Source organism: Accipiter gentilis, chromosome 10 (assembly GCF_929443795.1).
Source record: "Accipiter gentilis chromosome 10, bAccGen1.1, whole genome shotgun sequence".
In the NCBI taxonomy this organism is placed as follows: Eukaryota; Metazoa; Chordata; class Aves; order Accipitriformes; family Accipitridae; genus Astur; species Astur gentilis.
In genome coordinates, this window is record NC_064889.1 from 25,502,858 (window position 1) to 25,529,111 (window position 26,254).

General features: G+C 52.9%; 1 protein-coding gene and 1 non-coding gene across 2 annotated transcripts in view; one reads left to right on the forward strand and one right to left on the reverse strand.

Annotated features, from left to right (window-relative positions):
• Positions 1-189: 189 nt before the first annotated feature.
• On the reverse strand, positions 190-262 carry TRNAK-CUU (transfer RNA lysine (anticodon CUU)). The gene has a single exon. It is a non-coding gene; the product is annotated as a tRNA-Lys (tRNA).
• An 880-nt stretch (positions 263-1,142) lies between these two features.
• ADAMTS7 (ADAM metallopeptidase with thrombospondin type 1 motif 7) overlaps positions 1,143-26,254 on the forward strand; it is a 52,280-nt gene continuing 27,168 nt past the window's right edge. Inside the window, exons 1-15 of the mRNA XM_049812888.1 lie at positions 1,143-1,230; positions 2,068-2,420; positions 6,720-6,891; positions 9,491-9,687; positions 10,944-11,027; positions 11,668-11,792; positions 12,832-12,981; positions 13,708-13,851; positions 17,984-18,128; positions 18,293-18,385; positions 19,328-19,473; positions 21,900-22,069; positions 22,291-22,424; positions 24,432-24,552; positions 25,121-25,365. Coding sequence (XP_049668845.1) covers positions 1,143-1,230; positions 2,068-2,420; positions 6,720-6,891; positions 9,491-9,687; positions 10,944-11,027; positions 11,668-11,792; positions 12,832-12,981; positions 13,708-13,851; positions 17,984-18,128; positions 18,293-18,385; positions 19,328-19,473; positions 21,900-22,069; positions 22,291-22,424; positions 24,432-24,552; positions 25,121-25,365 — 2,367 coding nt within the window. The remainder of the gene's footprint in view (positions 1,231-2,067; positions 2,421-6,719; positions 6,892-9,490; positions 9,688-10,943; positions 11,028-11,667; positions 11,793-12,831; positions 12,982-13,707; positions 13,852-17,983; positions 18,129-18,292; positions 18,386-19,327; positions 19,474-21,899; positions 22,070-22,290; positions 22,425-24,431; positions 24,553-25,120; positions 25,366-26,254) is intronic.

Consider the following 26,254-nt stretch of genomic DNA (forward strand, 5'->3'; position numbering starts at 1 on the left):
CCGCATCCCCCGTGGCATGCTGGGACTTGTGGTCTGCGGCGGAGCACCGCGCATCCAGGCCTCTCCCCGCCCCCCCCAGTCCCGGGGAGATAAAGTATCGCTTGGGTTGTCGATTGTTGGCTTAAGGGCCATGAGGGCGCGAGTGTGTGTGTGAGATACAAAGAAAAAAGGAAGGGGTAAAAAGCCATGCGCCCAACGTGGGGCTCGAACCCACGACCCTGGGATTAAGAGTCCCATGCTCTACCGACTGAGCTAGCCGGGCACCACGCGCAACGCTCTCGCTCTGCCGTACTCGGCAGCGCCCCCCCTGCGCCTGCGCCTTGCCCGCTCCCCGGCCTGGCCGCCAGGCGTCGCCCGCGCTGCCCCCAGCTCATTTGCATATTACCACTATCACGTCAATCAAAAAATACCCCCCCGCCCCGCCGAGGCCGGCAAAAGCGGAGTCGCCGCAGCCGTAACGGCCTGGGAAAGCTGCGGGCTTGTCAGCGTCTTCTGCAGCACAAGCAGCCCCGCCCCGCCCGCCGTGTGCTGCCTGCAGGGATGAGAAAATACATGTATTTTGCGTGTTTAGCGTCATTCTGCTCCCTCTGCCCGGGCAGGTCCCGGACGGTGTCACCCGGTCCCCCCGTCCCCCCCCCCTCCGGCTAGGAGCCCACCTCCCTGGCTCTGTCAGTCCTCGCCCACCGGTGACGGAACGCTCGGTTTCAATATTTTTGTCTCCTGTCTTAACGCGGGCAGCCGGTAACGGCATCAAATTATCCAAGTTTCGTATTTCCCGCTCATTTTATCCTGAAAAGAACATAAAAGACGATGCCGCAAGGGAACGCCGCAGCCTTGCTGCTCTGCCTGGGAGACGCCAGCCTAAGGAAAGCACCGTTTGGGCTGGTTTGGTTTTTTTTTTCCCCTGAAATTCGCGCAGCTCCCCCTCCCCCCGCCGCCGCGAGGGTCCCGGAGGAGCCGCCCCCCGCGCCCGCCAGGGGGCGCCATCGGGCCGTACCGGCGCCGGGAGGCGCGCGCTGCCCGACCCGGCCCTGCCCGCTCCTGCCCGCGCCCTCCGCAGGCGCGGAGCCCCGCCCGCCGCGGCCGCCCCCGCCGGTCATGCCCCGCCGCCGGCCGCGCTGAGCCGCCCGCTGCCCGCACCCATGCCGGTCCCGGCCGGCCTCCTGCGCCTCGCCGCCGTGCTGGCGCTGGCCGCGGGCGGGCAGGCGGGCGGAGGGACGGCGCGGACAGGTCGGCGGAGGAGCGGGGGGGCGGGGGTGGTTGGTGGGGCGGGGTGCGGGGGGCTGTGCGGGACGGCGCGGGGCGCGGAGGTGCAGGCGGGGATGTCCGCGGCGTGCGGAGGTGTCGGCGGGGCGCGGAGCCGCACGGGGCGCTCGGCGGGAGCCGGAGCCGGGCAGCCCGGTGGCCAGCGCCGCGGCAGCCCCCGCGCTGGGCTCCCCCCCGGCTGCTCCCCGGCTCCCCCCTGCTCCCCCCCGGCTGCCCCTTGCACCCCCCCGGCTGCCCCCTCCCCGGCTCCCCCCGGCTCGCCGCAGCGCTGCGCACCCAGCCGGGGAAGCGCCGGGGCCGTCGGTGCCCGAGGGGTGCCTTGCCCCCAGAGACGGCTTCCAAACACCGTTTCAAAACTGAGATTTGGGGGGCTTTTGTTTGTTTGGGTGGTTTTTTTCCCGGCAAAGGTAATTGAACGGCGGGAACGCACGCATGGAAACGGGCACCAGCCCCAGCCGGAGCAGGGCTCTGGAGCTGCACGGCCCCCCCGTACCCCCCTCCATCCCTCCCCAGCCTACCCCGACCCTGCCCTTAGCCCTCCCCCAGGGAAAATCCTAGCTCCTGGCCCCCCCCGAGGGCAGCAGGGGCAGCGTGGGGCCCCACGGCTGTGGGGTTCCTGCCCTTCCCTGCTCTATGCCGCGCCTTCGGCAGCGGCAGCGGATGCACCGGTTACCGGGTCCAACTGGTATTTGGGTACCTGAGCCCACTGGGCTGCCTTTGGGAGTTCAGCATCCAGCTGAAGGGGTAGGAGAGGCAAAGTGATGAACCCTGAAGCTAACTGCTGACCCCCTTTCTTCCCAGAGCCTGCTCTGCCCTACTCCAGCAGCGACGTTGTTCATCCCGTCAAGGTTGACGAGAGCGGATCGTTCCTGTCCTACGATTTGTCCCACCGAGCACTTCACCGAAGGTCTCCTTCCTCCAGGAGCAAGTTTCTCGCCTTCTATGAACTGCATTACAAAGGACAACCCCTGAAATTCAACCTGAGCCTTAACAACAATCTCCTGGCGCCCGGGTTTGTCAGTGAGAGGCGATACGGGGGGATCGCCAATGCCAAGATCCAGTCTCACACGTACAACTCCTGCCATATGATCGGGGAGGTTCGGAGCCGGGCGCTGACAGGAGGCCTGGCCGTGCTCAGCACATGTGATGGCCTGGTAAGTACGGAGATCTTTAATCAATAAGGAAATAGCAGAAACTGTGTGAAATCCTTTTTTCTGCTGAAAGCAGTAGCAAAACTCCTCCCAACAGCGGCAGAGTCAGGATCTCACTGCATAGGTTTGATGTGGCCGTGGATGAGCTGACTGTAAATTTCCCATGGATTCCAGTGGTTTGGGAACTCTCTGGGACTGTGTTTACTTGTTTGTGTCCAAATTCCCAAAGAGAGCAATTCTCATATCGCCTCTGCCTTCTAGGACATAAATGTAGGATTATGAGAAACCCATCTGAAAACAAGGTGTTTGAAGCCTGGAGGTATTTATGATAACACAGCTCATGTATAGCTAAACTACTTTCTGTTTTGTGAACACCTCCACTGCCTTATTCCGCTGCAAATATTTTCAAAGGCGACAGTGGCCTGTAAGAGTGTAAGATTTGCTGAAAGGCGAAGCAACTTTCAGGATTAAGGCTGTTGTGTCGGTGCTTGGCAAGGCAAATTCAGGACTTCAGCATAAACGTCCATATCCACACGAGCTGGCATCCAGCTAGCGCAGGTACCATGTCCCCACAGGGTTTAAAGGGGTTTAAAGCCCCTTGGGGGTTTGCAGAAGTGTTACCATATAACTTGGTAGGTCCCATGACACGCAGACCCCCGTTCCCAAGCAGGGGCTGTGGGTTGACAGAGGTGCTGGGGTTCGCTGGAAGTGGTGGGTGTAGCGGGGTGGGTTTGTCCTTTTGGGGGCAAAGGGAGGCACTGCTGCGGAGGGAGGGATCACCAGCAGTGCTTGCGCCCAGCGTCCCTGGGGTTGGAGGGATGATGACTCCTTTGGCTCATCATCGATCTGCTGGCTGCCACAGGTGGCTTCGTTTGGCTGTGTTTGCATTTTAAGCTTCCTGTGTTTAAATAAAGGCAGTGTGTCTGTACACTGAGTTAGCCTGGTGGAGCAGGGTGGCTTTTAAATGGCAGGTCTGCAGAGGCCACCCAAATCACTGTGCTTTGGTTGGAGGTGCAAGAGTGCACTGCTGGATTTCGGGGAAAGCAGAGTGCAGGACACAGGCGTGCGGCAGGGAGCATCGCTGCTGCCTCTCTGTCACCTGAAGCTGCAAAAAGAAAGCTCAGCCCTTCCCCGCTGCATGGCAGGGGAGGACTGGCAGGACAGGAGCTGGGCACGTCCTGGAAGGTCTTGGTTGCTGTTTTCCTACCAAATTTAACAGCAGTTGAAGGTGTTCAGCACCTTGCACTTCATGCAGCGCTCTTGTCTCCAGGGGGATGAAGGCTGCAGAAAATAGCCAGGCCCAGAATTCAGTTAAAAAATAGACTGATGCACCTGGGAGAAACGTACAACCTTTTGATCCATTTTTCTGTGAATGTTTGTATGAGAGAAACACTGACGGCTGCAGTGTACACAGAAGTAGAAAGTGTCACAAATGCTCCCATGAATGTGTATTTGCATGGGGAGACCCCTGGTAATACATGATGGTTCTGGAAATGCTTGCGTGGCCTCGTCCTGCTAGTGAGCTGAAATCTGCTGTCAGACTTAGAAGTCCAGTCTTGCAGCGTGAGTCAGGCAAAACCAAGCTGCTAATAGTGAATGGGCTGAAGGATGTTCACGAGGTCATTCAAAACACGTGCTGGTTAAGAGAATTAAACTTCTCTTTGTGAATTAACCACAGATGGGAGAACAAAAAGGAAGTTAACTCGTTACATAATTTGTCATCCATATAATATGTCACTTGAAAACACCCATTTCATAGTGGTGTTTGGTGAACCCCATCATTACGGTCTGTGAAATGTGTTGAAAATGAACAGTATCCTGCAAATGCTACGGATTAGTATTTTTTAAGAAGCAGGAAAAGGTGTTAGCTCACAAAAAGCATTAGCACAATGTTGCAAGAGAGTCTGCTGTCCATAACCTGCGAGTGGTGAGCAAACCACAGCCTTAAGCTGCTTTAAACCTTCTCTGTTCAGTCTTAAAATAACCATGGCTTTTTGTCAGTCAGACATGCAATCACGGAAAACTGTACTTAGCAATGTGCTGCATGTCTCATAATTATTATGGAAAGTAATGAGCTACTGCTTCATTACAGGGAATTACTCACATGCCACTTGTAAGCATGGTTGGTATTACAGGATGTAAACAAGGAGCTGACTCAGGTGTGGGGAACCATAGAGCTACAGGCTAGGGCAGTATATTACGTTTATGCAGGTAATATGGTGGTGATACCTTGCATTTTGAGCCCAGTGATGCCGCATTGAAAGCACTCTGCCATTCCCAGTTGTAAAGCACAGATAGGCTCTCCCAAAATTCCTGCCTGTGGCATGCTCATGCGTTGAACTGAATCTCATCAGTGCCTGGAAGGGCCGAGTTCCCCGCTACCATCGTTGGTGCAGCGCCTGCTCCAGCATTAGCTACTGGTGTGGCACACAGTGATGGTACCTTGTTTGACATCCTCGGCCAGCCTCTGCAATCCCTGTTCCCATGACCAGGCTTCATCTTTCTTACCACACTACTGTAAGACTTCAAACTCCTCCTGTCAATGATTTTAAAATAAAATATAGCCATAGGAGCTGGATTCTGCTCTCACTTGTCTAGTTTTGCCAGTGCAATTTCACCTTCTCCAAGGCAATTTCTTATTCTTGTTACAGACTGTGACGAGCAAGCATGAGGGAGGCAGAGGTTAGGGATGCTGGCACTGCTTACCGGGCTGGACTGGGACACGCAAGGTGCAGAAAGGTTAACCAGGTGTGTTTTAAACAGAGAGAAATAGACCTTCCCACGGGCAGCAGATGCCACTCAGTGCTACCACAGAACAACCGGTGACGAAACGTGGCCCCTGTGCAGGGCACCCTGGGCAGATTTCAGCTGGGACAGAGGTCTCTGTTCCCTTCCTGGCTCACAATAACCTGCATCAGGAAATGGAGAAGAAATCATATCTGTGGCCTCCTTCCCTTCCTTCCCCATCCCCATGGTGTTTCCTTCTTGTTATTTTACATTTGCAAGAAGTTAATTAGGGAGGAAGCCATTTTCTCTTCCCTGACACCACATGAGCAGTAACAAAGCATCACTGGTAGGCTCAAGTCCTGTTGTATCTTGGAAACAGTTGGAGTGGCGTGTTTTGATTTTCTGTCTTTGTCCCTGCCCTGTCCTGGGGTGTGAAAAATAACAAACATGTCAGAGCAAAAGCATGGTAAGTAAAACTGAGCATGAACGGGCTCCTGAGTAAGCACAGGACACCTCAGCCTGCTCCAGACACCGTGAGGCTGCTCTGAAGCAGCCAAGAACAGATGGAGTTGTCTTATGGCACGAAATACATTTACAAAACACTCCTCAAGGCAGCACCCTTGACTCTGCAGACTCCCATGGGAGCTCCCATTCCTTGGGATGAAGCTACCCATCCAAAGAGCTTCCCATGCAGCGACCGCAGCTGTTTGTTCTTGAGATGCGTGGAGGCTGGGGAGTCCAGGGTGAGTCCATAAGGATGTGTTGCATCTGGGCCAGGGTCAGGGGGGTCATAATTAACCAAAGAAAGTTTTAGGGTGTCATTTCCTGCTAAACGAGAGATGTCAATAACACATCCTCCCGTTGTTGCATGGAGGGGCTGTGCTCCTTGTCCTGGGACTGACTTTCCTTGATTGGAGTTCCTGCCGTGATCAAGTGCTGCTGCAGGTTCCTCTTCCTCTTCCCTGGAGGTTTTCTGGTCTTTGACCGCGGGAAGTCTGTAACCCGATGGTTCACAATGGTAGTGCTTAGGCAGTGCAAAAGGCCAGAAGCAATTGTCTGTGTCTTAGGATGTCCTTACGAAAAGACCTTCGTCTGTGCAACGCTTACGCAAAACTCTGGTGCTGCACTATGGACCAAGCTGTCCTTTGGGCTGTCTGCCTGGAGTCCCCAGAGTGTCTCCAGGAAGGTCAGAGAGAGGTGGAAGGAGCACAGTCCCAGACCATATGTGCATATTCCTGGGGTGCTCTGGTTCTTTGGAGAAGGTGTTTCTCTGTCTCAGCATCCCTGGTGCCCCTGAGCTCCTCGCTATCAGACACCCATTGGGTTCTTCACCCATCTGTACTTTATGATGGGATCTCTTTAGCTTTTTACTGTCTTAATGATCAATCCATTCTGGCTTGTTCTCTTTTGTCTGGGAGTTTAGAGCTCAAAATACCCATAAAACCAGTTACTTTAGAGAAGATCTGTTTCCTCCTGGAAAATTTTGCAAACCCTCTCCCATTCCTGGGTTCTTCAGTGTGAGTCTGTGCTGGATGCAGGTGGCTTCACAGTGACAACTTTGTCTCTCCCTGCCAGAAAGGTGTGTTTCGGCTCATGAACGAGGACTATTTCATCGAACCGGTATCCACCAGCTTTCAGGAGGATGGAGTGGCGCAGCCCCACAGGATATACAAGCGCCAGGCTCCTGAGCACGGGCCAGAGCAAGGCAGGAGGCCACCAGCTCCACGGGAAACCTGTGGTGTGCAAGGTATTGTCCCCTTCCTCTTGCTTTTTTGCAATGAGCTGGTAGCAGCTGGGTCCTGGGATTCACATGAAGCACATTGTAGAAAGATAAAGGGAGCAGGTCCAAACCTCAGCCCCCTGCATTGCCTCTGCAGACTCGTTAGTCTTAAACCCTGGCATTCGGCTCCCATCCTAAGCTCCCAGCATCCATCAATGACACCCTTTGCTCATAGTTTGAGTTTTGCAAGCTGGGCTGGAGGTCCCTCTTGCCACGTAGGCTGGCAAGGAAGAAAACCCTCAGACCGAAAAACTGAACCAACAGCGGGGAGGGGATGGACTGTGGGCTGTGCGGTGTCCCGCTGCGGGGTAGCATTTGGCGTGGGAGGTGCACAGTCAGCGGTGCCACTGGTGGGTGGGTGTCCAACAGCCTGGAGCTGCTGGTTGAGGGTCAGCCCCATGGCCCCAGGGGTGCCCACACAAGCATTCCCATAGGCATTTTTATTGCAGGAAGGCTCATTCACATTGCAAGTCAGGAGATCTCACTTGCTGAGCGCCAGGCAGTGGGTTTGTGGCATTAATCACAAGTCACGGGAATCACTGCAGAGCAGAGTTGTTGGTTTTGGGGTTTTTTTCTCCTGCCAATTTTTCTGTATTTGCTTACGTTTCTCACATATACGACTCAAGGCGTGCTGAACCTCAGGCCTCTCATCCTTTCCTCCCGGCCCTGCTGCAAGCATTCTGTGATGTGGAGACTGAGTATTTATTTTCATTTCCTTGCAAACATTGTTTTCTGACCTGTCGGGGAATTGGACTTTCAGAGTGGAACCTGGTCACTGCCCCAGGAGACTCTCTGCTGCAGGGCAGAAAGCGCATGACGGTTCCTTCTCCTCTGTCTAGAGCAGATGGGTTGGATAAACTTTCAAACCCAAGATTTCAAGTAATGAGGGATTCAGTGCATTCCCAGCAGCTCACGGGTGCTTTACTCCTTGTCTGCATCAGTGAAGCTGCATCTTCCAGGCAGTGTGTCTTGTTTTGCTTATTTCCTAGAGCTCTCTGCTTTTGGAAACTGGGTTTTTTTCCTATCATCAGGTTATCTTCAGGCATTCTTCTGTTAATTTAAGTTACTTATTTAATCTGTGGTAATCATAATGGCTCCTTTTATACTTTGAAGTCTATTCATTCTAAATGAATTTTGTTGGGTGTAATATGGCCTGTGTGTAATGCATATGGATCTCTACTGCAATCTGAGCTAGAAAAGTGGATGTGATGTGTATGCCCTGGAAAGGAAACCAAAAGTCTGTAGGATTTTAATTACTGCAAGCCTTTCATTTTGTACTGATGTACTGCTGGGGTTTTTTTTGCAAAACACCACACAGCCAGATGGTGTTAGGCTGTTAGGTGTTATTTAGCTTCTGTCAATACATAGTGCAGCCTGTGTGTACAGCTGGGTGAGTGTTTAAGAGGGATCTGAAAGGGAGAATGCCACATGAGCCCTCCCTGGGGTCCCAGGAGCCCTCTGCGCCCATCTTCTCTGCAGTAACTTCACGTCCCGGCTTGAAGCTTAGCAGCAAAGGATACAATGGAAACAAGCTCCAAGGAAGCTGTTGCGATTAAACTGTCACAGTGGTATTGGCAATTCATCAAATTATCCAGATACTTGGGATTTTTCAGGCTGGGGGATAAAACACTCTTTCACAGCTAATGTACAGTATAGTCCATAAAATGTAAAAGTCCATTGTTAACTAAGTAAGGCTGAACCGTTAGAAAATGGTCATAAAAGCAATTCCCCCTGTGTGGGATGCAGTTTGTAAAGCCTTTACCCAGCTTGGGGCTGACCCTGACCTTGATCTTGGAGCAGTGTCACAGGAAAAGTCTCCGCATGAGAATTCCCAGTTGCTGGTGTGCGTGAGGAGCATCCGAGCTCTCCTCCGCCTCCCGTCTCTTTTCAGCCCAATGAATGTTCCCCTTGTTTCTCCACGGGAAGGAGCAGAGTTCAGTCTCCATGTGGCTGAGGAAATCTCTGTGCAGTCCTGCAATGTCTTGGTCTTGCCCTGGACACTGGTGATCTTTGGGATTTGGCTCAAGACGACAGTCCAGCTTTGGAGCCAAAGAGTTTATCGTGTTGGGGAACTGTCTCTCCTGCAAAATACAGATTTGCGATGATAATCAGAAATGTTGAGCCACCGGGGTGTTTCTTGGTGGTACATGCTCAAGCATCTCAGCAGGGTTGCCTATAAATTCATATGTCAATACAAACCCTAAGCACTCTGCTCTGGGAGGCTCCATGTTCCTTGTGGAATATTGCAAACCCTGTTCCAATCAAAAAATTACTTTGAATGCTTTTTTAATTTTTTTTTTTTTTTCTGTCATGCTAATGCTGCTGTGCAACAGGCTGAGGTCAGCGTCTTCACCTCACAGTAATTTTTCAGAACATACAGCACAGCAAAATACACATAGGTCTAAGTGTGTGGAGCCTCCTTCTCAACACCAAAAGGTTGTTTCTTTGAATTGGAAAAAAAAAAAAGCAAACCAAAAAACAAACACCCGTGATGCTATTTTACCAAAGCTGCAGATATTTTACCAAAAAAAAAAAAAAAGTCTTTTTTCCCCCTTTAATCCCTCAGAATCTCAGGAAAACCTGGAGAGGTCTGAGAAACGGAGGGAAAGATGGGAACAGAAGCAGCACAGGAAGAGAAGAATAAAGCAGCGCTCCATCAGCAAGGAGAAGTGGGTGGAAACGCTGGTGGTGGCAGACACCAAGATGATAGAATACCATGGGAGAGAGAACATAGAGAAGTATGTGCTGACCGTGATGAACATGGTGAGTCCTGGTCCTCTCAACGGCAGAGCCACCAGGTCCCTGGGGACACGGCTGTGAGACATAAAGACCGCTGGGCTTGCCAGGACTTATCCCTGGTGGGACCTCAGCAAACCTCTCACTGGACAGGCTGTTCCCACCCACATGTTGGCTTTTCTGCTCCATGCTCCATCCGCCATGGGAGGATGGGTCAGTGTCGGCAAGCCCGAGGCCAAAATTTAGATGCAGGCGGGAGCAGCTTAGCCTGCAGTGGTTTCACCTTCACCATGAGCTCAAGGGCTGTTGCCTTCTCCTTCCCTCCATGGGGATGGATAACTTGGCCTCCCAGGGAGATACCCCAAGGGCAGAGATGCTCCGGGGAAGGAAGGTGGTGGGTACTGCCCAGGGTCGTGCCACTGCGGCTCTTCCCAGGCAGACATGCAGGCAGCTTGGGCACAGGGACGCAGCTGAAGCTGAAACCACCCCGAAGCCTGCGCAAGGGCCACCCACCGCCCTCCACATGGTAGGGAAACCTCCTTGCAGGAGGAGAGACCCGCGGGGACCTGGGAGCTTTGGCTCAGACTCCCTGGAACTCAGGGGTGGCCATGCTCGCAGAAGGAGCGCTCCAGGGCAGCTGCCATCGGAGCCAATGCCAGCACTAGCCTGATTAGTAGGAGGGACGTGAACGGCTTTCCTGGAAAGGTGGCACTGAGGACAGTTAAGGGAAGGAGCACCGGATTGTGGTGTTCTCCACTGGAAATCTGGGGGCGGTTTGCTGGTGCCATAAAACAAGCAGATATGTCAGTGTGAGTTAGTTTAGTCTGTTCACTCTTCTGCTGCCGTGGTAGTAACTATTTGCATTTTAGAAAAGGGTTGATGGCCAGAAAAGAGTGTGGGATTGGGCAGAGGACCTCACGGTAACATCCCTGGGTTTCTGGGGGTTGGTGAAGGCACCTGGAGAGCACAGGCTTCCTTTGAGATGTTAAACGCATCCATTAGGAGCAAAAGCAGAGGTGTTCCTCCGGGTGTTTCTGGTGAGTTTCAATGTGCTACACAGATTATATTGATTTTAAATGGATATTATTACACTCCGAACGCTTTAGTCCAGGTCTGCATCTGGTCTTGTCCTTCATTTTGGGGAATTCCCTGAGATGTTGTCAACAACCTTCAGTAGCTTCCCCTTGAGCTCATGTTCCCCTGCAGATGTACTTACCAGCAGCAGTGTCACAGGGCAAGGTCTTTCCTTCGGGCTTTATTTCTTTGGCTTTTGCTTGTTGCAGGTGGCCGGTCTGTTCCACCACGCCAGCATTGGGAACCCCATCAACATTGCAATAGTGCGACTCATCCTGCTGGAGGATGAAGAGGTAAAAAGAAAACATGGTGACTCACCCTCCCGTCCTGGCAGCGAGGCTGGGATACACGGGGAGCTGGCCTTGAAAGCCCATAAGCTCTCTCTTCTGCTGTCTTCATGGCCTGGATGAGTTTGCATAAGATAAACACAGGTGCCCGTGCCTTGCTTCCTTGTCTTCTGCGTGGGCTGCAGCCCTGGTGAAGTCAGGTGGATGGCATGGTCAGAGGGACTGCAGAGTCTGATTCTTATATTAATCTGTGATAACTCGGCATCAACGCCGGTAGCAGAGGGCTGTGAATTGCTGGTTGGTTGTGCTCCCAGCTGCAGTGGTGGCTCTCAGGGAGCCTGATACCCCTCAGATAGGCTCCCTAGCTGCGTCCTTTCCCATCAGCCAGGACGGTATTTTCCCGCAGTGTTTCTTAACCCCGTTATCAGATGACGAAATGTTTCAGTTGAATCACAGATGAAAAAAAAGCAGAAAAGGACTATTCCCACCCAGCCTACAACCTATAAATATGGAGCAATTCCATCTGGGTGGTAGTTACTCTCAATTCCACTCTGATGTGTCTGAGATCAGACCTCTCCCCACTGCATCCTGAAAACCAAACAGATCTGGCAGCAATATGACAGCAGGCTTTTATTTATGCTGGCAGGAGGACCTGAAAATCTCCCACCATGCAGACAACACCTTGAAAAGTTTTTGCAAATGGCAGAAGAGCATCAACATTAAAGGAGATTCTCATCCCCTGCATCACGACGTCGCAGTCCTGCTCACAAGGTATTGTGCCCATGTGCTAATTCTATGCTGTAGATGCTATGCTGGCAGCTAGAAACACGTCTGCCAGCTGCAGGCAGGGAAGCAGACAGGCAGACGGAGGAACATCTCAGTGGGAACTGTTGAAATCTCACTCTCCATGCCTGAGCCCTGCCTGGACATCTGCACATAAGATATGTAAAATGAAATCCAAAGATAACCTGGTCCCAGTGGCTGGAACTGGTCTCAGATCTCAGGTTTAAACCTGGAGACAGCTCCCAGTTGACTAGCAATTGAGGTTTCCAAACCAGCTTTTCACCACGGCCCCTTTTGCCAAGCCCCAGGATGGCTGGATCCTCCCAGGAGATGTACACAGGGCTTAACTCTGCTTTTTCCCTTGGAGGCTAACTCTAGGATTGGCAGAGGAGCCTCTGAGAAGGCCCCTGACCTCCCATGAAGCTCGCAGGAATTCACGCTTCTGGCCAAGTTTATATACCTTGCAGTCAAAATGTAGTTTGATGGTTTCATGCTGCAGCAGCTTGTCTGTTGGCAGTATCGTGGTGGTTTGTGTGATGATTCACAACCCACAATGTTTTCATCTTCTTTAGAAGGTTTGCTTTGTAGCAGAAATAAGGCACTTAAGGCCGTGTACTTCAATGGAGTTGTTCTTCCTGGGTGGCTGGTGCTCCTCTGCCCTGGACCACAGCACTCCTGGGATGTGCTTCCCCAAGCAACGTAGTAATCACTTAATTATTCTCAGCATCAGTTTTATTTATACAATGGAATAAACGTAGCCAGGCTGGCTAGCAGTTCCCATTAATCAGGCTTAATAATAAGCCAGGGATACCGGGAGAGTAAAGGGGAAGGAAAGGTCGTAAATCTTTCTGTTGTGGAAAGATGTTGGATATCTCCATTCTCACTTCTGTTTGGCCAGTGTCCGTGTGTCATTCTCTGTGGGCTGGGACATGTCCCGCGCTCCTTCCCGCGTGTCGTGTTGGGTCCTGCTGCTCTCACCCCCCCTCTTTGCTCTGTGTCTGTGTGTTCGTTGTCTCCATCGCCCAAGGAAGGACATCTGCGCAGCAATGAACAGACCCTGCGAGACCCTGGGTCTGTCCCACGTGGCGGGGATGTGCCAGCCCCACAGGAGCTGCAACATTAATGAGGACACAGGACTGCCCCTGGCCTTCACTGTGGCCCATGAGCTTGGACACAGGTACCACCAGCTTCCTCCTCCTCTCCTCTGACCTCTGTCCTCTGTGCCGCTCAGTCAGGGCTTGAGAAGGCACGGGTGGAAGTTAGGAGAAGATTGCGGAGCAGTTCTGCACTGGTGCAAACCTTCCTCTGCACCTGCGAGAACTTACCCTGGGAATTTCGTTTCAGAGTTAAGTTTTTGGTTGCCGCAGGTTCAATGAAAATCCCATAATCCAAGGCAACCTGGACAAATTGCATTTGTATATTATCCTGTGTTGCTGATGCTAAAAGTTTTGGAGAAGAGGGTTGCCCATTAAGAAGTTTTAAAATAGGCTCTGTGTATAGAATCAGTGACAGAATTTTTCTTGCCCTAATTTCAGTTAAATTTTGACAAGATCACTTGAACATCATAGTTCATAACAGATATCTTTGTATGGTAAAAATGTGTACCCAGCAAGTTTAATTAAGTTGATCTTGTTCAATACTCTCATTACTTTTTTTCTTGGCTGGGTTTCAGTAAGAAAGCTGAAATAAAAGCATGGGACAAAGTTCGGGGCAGTGTCCTTGGTATCACTGAAATGTCCCACATGGCCAGATCCCCCAGTCCTGTTAATGACCGAGTCCCCGTGGAGCTGGGACGGTTTGTGATGTCCTGCATTGCGTGTCGTTGTGCTGGAAAGCAGAGAGGCTGCGCGGTTGTAGCGGCGTGCGGCTCACCTCTCCTTTGTGGGACTGTGCTCTTACACAGTTTTGGGATTCAGCATGATGGAAGCAGCAATGACTGTGAGCCAGTTGGGAAAAGACCTTTCATCATGTCTCCACAGCTCCTGTATGACACGTCCCCACTCACCTGGTCCCGCTGCAGCCGGGAGTACATCACACGATTCCTCGAGTAAGTCCTCCTTTCCTCTTCTTCCTGGCTTGCGGGGTGGCTGGGGGTGGCTTGGGGCTTGGGTCTGCAGCTCGGGACTGACCCAGGCAATTGCGCTCAGAAGTCAGCCCCAGGGCACATGGCGATGCTTTTATCTCACTCAGTTGCCTCGGTCCTTGCTGTGAAGGACGGGGGTTGAAGACAAAAGCAGCACGAGGTTTGGGTGGTGGCACAGGGGTTGAGGCTTGAACAAATAAAGCTGAAGTGGTTTTCTTCCATGCTCTGTGCAGTTTTCTTTGGTGCTCTGCACGGGGCAGATGATGTTTGCCTGTAGGCAGGAGATATCACGTGAGGAAATGAGACCAAGCCAAATTCTTCCGTGCATTTGTTTATTTTTAGCACCCCGTGGCTGATTTTTCAGCCTGTTGTTATTAAGTTCTTAGGAACATGGCCCAGAGATTTACGTTTGTCAGCCAGTGGCTTGCACTGGAGAAACATTTTTCTTCCTTGCTAGGGGAAGGTTAGAAAACAGTGAGAGCATCGGCAAGAAACTGCGATGGGGAGAGCTGGGCGAGGGACTGACACTTACATGGCGGGGGAAGCTGCCCGGGGCTGAGCTCCCATTTCTAAATCCCAGCCTGGAACGTGTGGGCTTGGCCTCCATGCAGGGTGAATTATTGTTGATATACGGCTTTCGGTGGAATGGAGCTTTCTCGTATCTGCAGTGTTCCTGGCCTCCTGCTTTTAACCTTCACTTTTGGATTAAGAATTTCCTGTTTGCAATGATCTTGGGCTGCTATGAGCTGCAATGGGGAAGAAACAGAGCAGCTGGATGCTTCTCCAGTTGGGTTTTGGTCTCCTTGCTCTCCGTAGAAGGGGCAACTCTTCCTTATGAGTGGAGCAGAGCCCGGCAGGCGTCTTTCACCGACTGCGACATCCCCCTTGGCGAGGCAGAGGCCCGTTGCCAGCGCAGACATGAGTGTGTTATAATAAGATGTTGGAAGGAGAACAGGAAGGAATGAGCCAGAAAATAAGAGCCAGAAAATAAGACCCTGCTGACCTGGGGCTGCTGGATGTGCTTGGAACAGACCTTGCGTTTGTTAAAAAAAAAGCACTCTCGGATGACGATTATTATTTTACAAAAGATTTTTATTTTACAAGCACTGCCGAACATTTAAGCATCTGAAGATGATGCCTGTCACTGACAGCAGCACGGCCCCGGTGCTGTGGGTCAGGCCCTGGGTGCAGCCGGGGCTGGGTGACCCTCTTGGCGAGGCTGTGGGTCGGGGTCTGCTCTGACACCCAGGGGTGATGGAAGGGCTCTCCTCCCTGCTGTGGTGGCGGTGGCCCCCAAGGAACAAGCATCCATCATGCAGGCTAATGAGGGAGGCTGGCACAGGGTGGGTGGTGATGCTTCCGTGGTGGAGGCGCTGCTCTGGACCTGGGAATCTCGTCAGCCCCGGGATGTGCCAGTGCTTCCCAGATAAGCCCTTTTTGGCATTCCGTGATTTTTCCCTTCTAACCCTCGGAGGAGTTGGAAGATGCTGTAAGGCTCTTTGCTCTCCACCCCTCACCGTGACGTGAGCTCTTTCCCAGCCCGGCTGGTGGAATACCCTTCTAAAACAGGGTCTGGTATCTCGTGGATGCCCTGCCTGCACCATGAGCACGTGACGGTATGGAGCAGCCTCCCTTCATCTCAGCAGCAGCCTTGGCACAGCTGCAGGTTGTCTTGTTTCCCTTCAGTCTTCTCTCTAGATCAACCAGTTTTTCAGCCTCTTTGCACAGTGCTGGAGGCCATCTTCCATCATCCTCCTAGGGGCTCCTTCCAGCTGCTCTCCTTCCCGGAGCTTGGGGACGGCTGGTCTTCCCCTGCCTTTGCAGCCCTGCTCCACCGGCAGCATGCAGCCCTGCCTGCTGCATCATTCCTCTGCCAGTTCTGCCAGATCCCCTGTTTGTGCAGCTGATTCTTCCCAAGCTCCAATCCTTGCCTTTGTTTTTATTGAATTCCATCCTGGCTTTTTGGACCCTTCCTCCAGTTCTCTGAGAGCTTTTGGAATTTTAATCCTGCTTTCGAACGTATCTGCAGATCCTCCCAGCCTGCTCCCATACGGGGATTTGATCATCATACCATCTACTCCATCATCCAGCTCGTTAATGAATGAACTGAAACAGGCAGATGCAGTGCAGACCCCTGTGCATTTTTCCTGCAGAGTGTGGTTTATTGCATATTCCTGCAAAGCCAGAGGGAAACTTGTGCCAATTTTTGCTGGCTCAGTAATGTGTTTTGGCCAGTGGAAGAGACGATTGTAAAATATTAGGGTGATTGTAACATATTTAGGACAATTGTAAAATATTTAATGAAGAAATAGATTTTAAACATAGCACTGGAAAGCTGACAGCGAATCTAAATCACCTCCCATACTGGGACAGAGACTTCTCCCGTAAGCTGGGGCAAGGCAGAAAGGGCCTTGAGCAGATCAGAGGGCATGGAGGGTTGGGAGTGGTTTTGGGGTGATGTGCGGGGCCCCAGGTGCTGGTACCTGAACAAGCAGTTGGTGAACTAGTCCAGAGGAGCACCAGTATCATGCATGTAGCTCGTGCAGGAGCCCAGTGCTTAAGCCTGGACTTTCCCCAGTAAAGATATCATTCTTTCCATTTTTAAAGAAAATACTCTTTTAAAGTGTTTTCTACCATCAGGTAAAGAAAATACCTCTGGAGGTGCAATGCAGTGACCTCTCTATTCCTGAAACAGTCTGCACCATGATACTGTGTCCAGCTGCCTAATCCATGCTTAATTCATCCCAGCTAAGCCCTGCATCACTCACAGCGATCCTTCCCTCCCTGCCAGGCTGGGAGAGGCAGGATGCTCCCGCTGTTGTGGACTTGGGAACAAAGACTTTCAAGCCCCTGGGCTGCTGAAAGCAACCTGTTTAGTGGTTTTTCCCATAGGGAAGCTGCTTATAAAAATATATACACATGGTATTTTAAGGGCATGTCTTCAGCCAAGTGAGCTGTTTGCAGGTGTCCAGTATGGACCTGACTGGGGTGGGATGGAAAAGGGAGGAGAGGGTGCCAGTTCTGCCGGGCATCGCCCTGTGGCTCTGCCGGCACCCAAAAGCAGGAGCTCCCCTGTGCTGCTTGCCCTTGTTTCTGTGTTGCTGGTTTGGGTTAAAAAGGAATCTTGTTTCAAGCTAATTTAGACCTGTTCCCAATCACAGCAGGCCGAAGTAATCTAATCTGCTGAGAAACCCTCGCCAGAGACTTTGCCTTGCTGGAAACAAGTTTGTTTAAATCAACACTGAAAGCTTAACTAGTGACAATTTCTTGTGTGTTTGTGAAGTATCGTGGCAAAAGCTCTCAGAGCTGAGAGAGGCAGCCAGGAACGTCCCTCGCGGCTCCCGCAGCCTGGCTGCCTGCCACCTGCTGCCTTGATGGCTCAGTTTTAATATCTCTTTTCTAAAGACAGCCTGTCCAGCACGGTTTGAGCACTGTTTGTAGCAGCAAATACGAGAGTGAGTGCATTTTGCTGCTGACAGTCTACTTTATTTCTATTAGCAGGGCATTGACGCATGGGTTGTGCTGTCCGCAGGGACATTTCTGGGGTCAGCGTGATGTACAAACGCGGGGACAGCATCTGTTTCTTGGCAATGAAATGTTTGTTCAATGAAACCCTTCACCTTGAATGGTGAAAGCGGGTCCCGGCTGAGGACTGAGCTGATGACCTGTTCACAAAGCAAAAATCCAAGGGATTATTCCCAGAGAAAATTACATTTCTGGCTTTCCATAAGAGGGAGAGGGGCATCTCAGGGGGTAAAGGGGGAGTCTGCAAGGCACTGACCCCGCAGCTGCATGGAGAAGCTGCTGCTGCCTTTGCCCCTCCACCTTCCCCATAACCCACCGTGCTGGGGGTCTGTGGGGCAATTGCTCTGGGAGCGGGCACCCATTCTGAAAAGCAGGTACCCACATATGCCTGTCTGCCTGCTGGAGCAGCTCCAGGGTTGACTGGAGAGCCAGGGTCCTATTGGCTAGAAAAGCTAATTGCTTCTCATCATGGTGGGACATTAATGAGCTGTTCTGTTCCTCCGTTAGCAGCTGCTGGAGTGTTATAGTGTGCTGGGCTGGTGGTGATGCCGCTCTGACCTCTGTTTTTCAGCCGGGGCTGGGGGCTGTGCCTGGATGACCCCCCTGCCCAGGAGGTGCTGGACTACCCCTTGGTGCCCCCGGGTGTCCTCTACGACGTGGGCCACCAGTGCCGGCTGCAGTACGGTGCCTATTCCACCTTCTGTGACGACATGGACGTAAGCTGGGGTCCCCCCTGATGTTACACGGGCTTGTGGAGCTCCAAGGGGCTACCTGGGGGTGGGAGGGTTTGCATGGGGTGATCCTCTCCCTGCAAGTCCAATTTGTGCTGATGGGTCGGCCGGTCTAGTAACTGAGTCCTGTGTAACCGTGTTTTCTGCAGAGTGTCTGCCACACGCTGTGGTGCACAGTAGGGAACACGTGCCACTCCAAGCTGGACGCTGCTGTTGACGGCACTGCGTGCGGGGAGAACAAGGTAATGGGGAGCAGTCCCCTCCACGGCTGCAGAGACTCCTTGTCCTGCACGCAGAGGAATTTCACAGGCTCCTGCATACCGGGATGGGCTCACCTCGCTGCCCTTGCTCTGCCTAAACACCCACTGCTGCCAGGGAGGGACTGCCTTCAGTGAAGCTGAAAATGCCTTGAGAAGGCGAAACACACAGTTAATTACCATGGCAGGAGAGCACAAGGCTCTCCCTCTGTGGTGGCGGATGCTCGTCTCCGGGACCTGCCCCCCTGCAGGGGAGGCACCTCTCCTTGCTGTGGGGCAGAGAGGGTCTGGCAGCACCCACGGCAGCTTGGTGGGTGCTGCACCAAGCATGGGGTGTGGAGGGGACCAGCTGTCTGCAGCCAGCTCCAGTCACCCTTGCAAGGGTGATGCTGGCTCCTGTACCGCAGCAGCCCTGCAACGCAGCGTTGCTCTTCCAGAACATGGTTTTCCTGTCCAAGGTAGCATAATATAGTTATAAAAATACCTGTAGACATCTGTCCTCACTACGTTTAGTGTCCCCTCCGAAAGCCCTGGCCCTAGAGCACTGGGGATGACCTTGGGCTTAGCCACCACTCCCTGCGAAACCTCCCTGCCGTGCCTTTGTCTGTGGATATGCCTCGCTGGCTCTTCCCTCTGGGCTGAGATCAGGCCATGAATCCCCTTGCTCACGTGGAGGTTTGGGTATGTTGCCTCAAGCAAATCCTCAAACAGCCCAACGTCTCTCAATGTCCCATTGCTTGGAGGTGCAACGGGCTGTGGCAGAGCCCAGCTGACCCCCAGACACCTCTGTGTGAGCGAAGCATGGATTTTCACAGGGCAATATGGGTGCTGGGCTTCAGTGCTCCCTGCGGCCGGGCTGTGTGACTCGCCATCAATTATTGCATCCTTAAACCTCGTTCTCTCTTCTTCTGGCCTGTCACTTTGCAGTGGTGCTTCAACGGCGAGTGCGTGCCCGTGGGTTACCGTCCCGACGCGATCGACGGTGGCTGGGGCTCCTGGAGCTCATGGGCTGCCTGCTCACGCAGCTGCGGTGCGGGTGTGCAGAGCGCAGAGAGGCAGTGCAGCAGCCCCACGTAAGTGAGCACCTGCTCCTCCAGAGCTCATCTGGACCCTATTTAGGAGAGGAACCCAGCGCTGCTTTATCACCCCGTAAAGCTGGGGACCATCATCTGGCCAGCGCGGTCGTACCCCTGTCTGCGTCACACAGCAAAGCCGTGCCATTATGCAGTTATCAGTCTGAACAATGTGTTTTTGAAACACTCGAGGGATTCATTTCACGGGGTTATCCAGCCAGCTGGGCTGCAGAAGCCTCTGGAAGGGCAGAGTTTGTTCTGCCTCCTTCCACAGATAAGTCGCTCCCACTCCGTGCAGGCAGAGAGCAGTTGCAATATGACTCAAACAAAGAGCAAAGCCTCCGTACTTGTAGATGTAAAACATATCCTGTGTCCTTTAATGACAGAAAAGAAAAAATAGGTGTTCTTTGAGCCCGAGTCAGTCGTTTTGAAAAATCCAGCTGCTGTTTATCACCCTGTTGCTTGCCATGAGCAATTTCTGATCTGCGCCTGGACGGAGGCTGCTTCCTCCCAGCCTGCCGGTGCTGCAGCCAGTGCTGGCTCTCGTCGGGAAGCATCCGGGCACTGGCAGAGGAGCAGCCTTGTCCATCCCATGATTTCTGGGCTCACCCATCTGCTCCCCAGATGTCCCCTTCATCACCCAACTGCTGTTGTATTAGATTCAGCCAAAGCCCCCGGCTTGCCCAGGTGTCAGAGCGTCCTGGGACAGGGAGAGAAAAGGGCTTTGTGAGCAATGTTGCAGTGGCAGTTGCTTTTCAGAGGCTTGAGGAGCTCTGAAAGCTGCAGGAGCAGGCTCTCTAATGAGGCCAGATGTGCTTTCTGCCCAGCTTCTTCCTTGGGCGCATTGTTTTTAGCACATGCTGTTGAGCTGTTTAAAGAAGTGCTGTGTAATCTCGGTTCCAGGTCAAGAGCTGGGTTTGTGTTTGACATGAGTTTTGTGGCAGAGGTGCAATTGTAGTTTATGGAGTGTTTCAAACACAGCTGTGGGCGGGCAGGAGAGCAAACACTGGAAAAGCAGCAGAATTTCCCCGGGCAGTTGTTTGCTTTGGCCACCGTAGGTAAATCTTCAGCTTTGCCTTTTGGATGGAGTGAACAAATGCGAGCACTGGGCAGTCCTCCTCCCGCAGGCATTTCCTCGGGACAGGGTGTGTAAACACAACTCTAAAATAATAATTATCTTTATTCTCTTCAGAAAAGTGTGCCCGGACTTAACTGATCAGGAAAAAAATAATTTTTGTGAGGTCATAGGGATGTGGGCCATAGAGAGTGCCGTGACCAAAGGAAAAGGCAAGCATCAAGAGACGGTGGCAGTATTTTGAGGGTCTGTTGGCACCTGAGAAAAGCCTATCGTTGCTTTTAAAGTCCCTCTTACTTTAAAAAGTCCAGCAGCAGCTTTGCTGTTCCTTGGGCAGTAGAGGAGCAGAATTGGAAGCGCGTCCTGGGCGGGATGGAGAGCAGCTCCTCCAGAGCAGCTGCAGAACAGGCACCTGGCTAACCTAGCTTCTGGGAGCATTGGCATCTCATCAGCGACAGTACCCGGGATGGTGAAGGAGATGTTTTACCCCAAGGGAGGGGTGCCTGGCTGCAACTGCAGGACGTGCGAGGGCTTCAGATGTGTACACTGCCAGTGACACCTGACTTTAATAACTGCTTTTATAGCATCGTGCACTAGACTATAAAATTGGCCGTATTTCCAACATTAAGGAGGGTCTGTTGAGGGACAAGACCCAAGATGTAGCTCATCTGGCTTGAGAGCCGTCACTCAGCAAAAGCTCCCTTTGCTCCACAGTCTCACCCTGCGTGGTCCTGTAGCACAGCCCAGCAGTCACAGCAGCAGCAGGGAACTGCTCCAGGAGGGACTTGGAGAAGGATGTGGGCTGTGGTCTCCACACATTTCAAAAGCTTGCTCTGTGGAGTGGGGTGGATGTTCTGTTTGTAGCCAGCTTCCTTACGCGAACGTTGCAGCAGTGCTGTGTGTGAGTTATAACTGGGAGAGCTCCCTATTGACTCCACGTGGATTCAGGCTTGACCCAACCTCATGAGATCAACCTTAGCAGCAGCTACAAACCCACCCTCCCTTAGCTGCAAATAAAAAGGGAATTTCCCCTTTTGTGTGGTAGGTCCTTATTTGATAGGGCAGCGGTGATGGCTTTAAACTAAAAGGAGGTAGATTTAGATGAGATGTAAGGAAGAAGTTCTTCACTGTGAGGGTGGTGAGGCACTGGAACAGGTTGCCCAGAGAGGTTGTGGATGCCCCATCCCTGGAAGTGTTCAAGGGCAGTTTGGATGGGGCTTTGAGCAACCTGGTCTGGTGGAAGGTGCCCCTGCCCGTGGCAGGGGAGTTGAACTAGATGACCATTAAGGTCCCTTCCAACCTAAACCCTTCTGTGATTCTCTGATTTTTCCCTTTTCCCTCCCACGGACAGGCCAAAGTATGGGGGCAGGTACTGCCTGGGGGAGCGGAAGCGGTTCCGGATTTGCAACGTAAGGCCATGTCCCCCCGACAAACCCTCCTTCCGTCAGGTCCAGTGCAGCCAGTTCAACCCCATGCTCTACAAAGGGAAACTCTACAGGTGGACGCCGGTGCCCAACAACAGTGAGTCGAAGGCAAAGCCCACTGCCGGGTTTCTGCCTGCAGCCCCAATGAAAAACCTGAAACACAGTCTTGCTAATGGCTTGGTTTTGCTGTTCGTGTCTGTAAGATTTGCCTTGCAGCACGTTTATGCTGTATTTTAAATTATGGCTGGGCTTGCAGGGTTAATACATGTTTTCAGAAATGGTTACTTGAGTTTAGTTTCTGCCTGTTGGGTTCCCCAGTTAACCCCTGCGAGCTGCACTGCCGGCCGGAGGATGAATACTTTGCAGAAAAACTGCGGGATGCCGTCATTGATGGGACACCATGCTACGAGATGAATGCCAGCCGTGACATGTGCATCAACGGCATCTGCAAGGTGGGTCCCATGCCAGGGCCCGCGGGGGAGGGAGCCCAAGGAACCCCCGTGCCTGGGGAAATGCAGGCGGGTGCTGTGACTCATCCCGTAGGTGAACATCGTCCCCTCTCTCGCATGCACTGACGGGCTGAGCTTACTCCTTTTGTCATTCACCACTCAGAAAGCTTTCCATATTTCCATGAGGTGTGTGGTACGGACATATTTCAGCCTCTGTGTGGGCCTCAAGGAAATAGAGCACAAACCCAAGGAAATGAAGCAAGAAAAGTTTCCCTTGAAAATAAGGTCGGGATATGAAAGGGTGTATAGAGAAGATGCCCAGGCCAGCCCTGCACCCCGAGTGCAGCTGGTGCTGGTGGCCACAGGTCTGACCTGCAGTGATGGAGATGCTTCCCCTGGCTTGGCAGCCTCTCCCAGCACTGGCATTTGTCCTTCCTTCTGGGATGTTATTTTTCTTTCTTGGAAGCTCCTTACAAATGTGCTGCAACATGTGGTGGCATGGCTCTGGCTGCCAGCCAGGGAGGGCATCTCCCAGCATGGGAGACACAGGAATCTGGTGGAGATGGCACAGCTGGCACTGTGGGAGCTGCTGGCACGGCAGGGGACGCTTTGCCAAGCTGTGCCCTGGGTCCTGCAGCTGCGTTCGGTGGCCGCAAGACGGTCCTTTCATTCACACCTTCCTTTTCCCTAGGGAAGCGGTGCTGAGGTTTTGGATAGAATAAGCACACCTGGAGGACATTGGATTTCTGTTAAATTAGGGAATGGGTGGCGATCTGAGCTGCTGTGGTACCATGGTCTGTGGTGCAGATTCCCACCATGGGACGTACCAAAGCCACACTGCCGCAAAGCTGACGGCCACCTGTCACCAGGGACACACGCGAGCAGGCAGGACACGGTCGGGTCTCCCGTCGTGTTGGATAAAGAAGCTCTCTGAAAGGCTTTTCGGAAAAATAGGCTTTTTGGACAGCACAAAGAGCAGCAGGAAAGAGGGAAAATAATCAGTCAATGAGTTTCCTTGCAGCCTCTTATATAAAAACCATTCGTGGAAACTTCTCCCTCTCACTGGCTGTGCTGCCAGCAGCAGCAGGCAGGGGCCGGACGGCAACAGGAGGCTTTGAGAAGGTCCCGTTTGTTCCTGTAATAGGCTGTAAATTACTTCAAAGGCTGCAGCGTGCTGATACACAGGCATGGGCTGGAGGGAGGGCGCAGGCGTCGTGATTTTTACTTGGCACGTACAACAGGGTGCGATCCAGCAGCTCGCGGCAGACGACAGCACATTTGGCCAGAGCTCACTGCACACAAAATCCTCATCGTCGCTGAGCCTGCTGCTGGCTGCGACACTGGAGTTAAACCTGGCTCACTACAGACCATCGCAGTAGTTAAAACAGTGGGTGCTTCTGCTGTAGGTGTGTGCCAGTGGTGCCTGGGCACCTCCTCAGGCAGCAAAGGCTGAAGGCTCCTCGCTGGCACGGGACCCAGTGGGACCCTTTGGGGTCTTGGCTGAAGCTTTTATGGTACAGAATCACAGGGAAGCTCTTGCTCTGCACCCATTGAGTGATTTGGCACGAGGTCTAGAGACAGTTTCAGCAGAATATAAAAAAGGTTTTGGGGAAGTGTTTTGAAACAGGACTAGCAGGGATGAGGACCAGGGGGTTTTCCCAGCTCAGCCTGACACGTAACGTGTGCCGACAGGCTCTGCTGCCCAGAGACATGGGTAGGAAAAGGTAAAAACGAGATGTGGTTCTTGATCCTCGCTGTGTCTGAACAGGACAGCAAGATGATGAGGATATGTCAGAGAAGCCCATACTGCAGCCGATGTGGCTGTATCACCACCCATCCTGCAAAAGGACTCCAGCTCGTCCCTCTCTCCCATCCATGTTCCTTATTTCCCACCATTTAGGACCAAGGCTGGTCCTCCTCTCCCTCGTTCCTCCCGTGTCAGCGGCCGACGGCACGGTGCAAGGCTGGGGGCGTGCGGGGGCGCGGGCGGCTGACAGGGCTGCCTTGCAGAACGTGGGCTGCGACTACGAGATTGACTCCAACGCGGTAGAGGACCGGTGCGGCGTCTGCCACGGAGACGGCTCTACCTGCCACACCATCAAGAAGACCTTCGAGGACAGCGAGGGGCTGGGTAAGGGCGCTCGGCTCCCTCCCCAAAACACCAGGTGCCTGTTCCACTCGGAGCTGGGCTTTTTGAGGGAGTTCATTTGGAGTGTGGTTTTTAATCACGACTTGTCAATTTGGATGGGATAAGACCTGAGCGGCAGCATGGGGAGACATGGCGTTGCCATTCTACTTCTTGCTCCTTGAAGAAAAATATTCCCTTGCTGCTTTTTGCGTCTAAAGGCCTGAAAACAATTGTATATGCACAAGCTGGAGCTGGTTTGGAAAGGTTTAAGGGGATTTTGTGTGTTGACAAGGACACATTGAAAGTGTGGTAAACGCTTTGCCAGCACACGTGCAGGAAATGTCTCGGTCTGCGATGGGCTCTCCCAGCAGGGAACGCAGCTGGGCTCAGTGCAAGGTGGGGTTTGGTGCCTGCTGGTGCCTTGCAGAGGTGTAAGGGCTGGCAGGATGCTGGCACCCGAGGGACACCAGCACCCACCCAAGGGACACTGGCACCCACCTGAGGGCACAGATTGTCTCTGCCACATCTGTGACCCCCTCCCCGCAAGACCAATGCTCTGTTCCATTCCCAGGTTATGTTGACATTGGGATTATCCCCGTGGGAGCACGGGAGATCCGGATTGAAGAAGTCGCAGAAGCTGGGAATTTTTTGGCGCTGCGGAGTGAGGACCCGGAGAAGTATTTCCTGAACGGCGGCTGGACCATCCAGTGGAATGGGGACTACAGGGTGGCGGGGACCACCTTCACCTACAAGAGGACAGGGAACTGGGAGAACCTCACCTCACCGGGGCCCACTGTGGAGCCCGTGTGGATCCAGGTATGGTTTGGGATCTGCTGGTGGCCGGAGTGTGTGGCGGGGAGGATGGAGGGGACAGAGTCCCTGGCTTTCCTGCCTTCCCGTGAGGGCTGAGCTGCTGGTCCGTCTGGGGGATTGGGGCCACGTTTCTCTGGGAGCCAACATCAGGAGCAGCCAAGCATACACTGCTGGCCGAAGGACTGCGTTTCTAGCCCACGCTGCTTCCAGCTGAGCTTTGTCCCTTTTGCAGCATTCCTCAAAATATTTACACAGCGGAGAGAGCATGAGGAGAAAGAGCCTGTTTCCTGAGGCCTTTCCCATATCTTATCAAGAGCAGGGACAGAGCCCATGGTGCTTCTGGCAGGGCTGGAGCAGCCGGCAAATGCAGTGGGAGCTGGGAAACATCGTGGTGGCAAAGGGTGGCCCACCAGCACTCCCTCGGCAGCGCTGCGCTCCCGCTGGTGCTGTAGTCCCCTCTGCACTGCCTGACGCCGCGGTGAGGAGCTCGGCCCGAGGGGTCCTGCTCCGTGGTCCAAACCCGGGTGGTGCTGCCCAGGGCACTGCAGGTCAGGCTCCACTTCCTCACAAAAGCCCTTGAAGCAGAAGGTAAAAATCTAAAAGGATCATTTGAAATCCTCTGAAACAACTAGAAATTTCAAGTTTTACTCATTTTTGCATGTGGGAATTTCCATAAAGCTACTTCCCTCCCCAGAATAAGTTGTTGTTGTTGATCAGGCTCCTGAGGCTTTGAGGAGGTGAGCCCCCTCAGGGAGCGGTGCAGGTCACGGCACCTGGGATCTGCTCCTCTGCCTGCCTGGGTCTGGGCAGCAGAGGTTACAATGAGCCTCATAGTCCAAAAAAAAAAAACCCCTTTAAAAAAAAATGGCATTGCAGCAGTGTGTTTCCACGA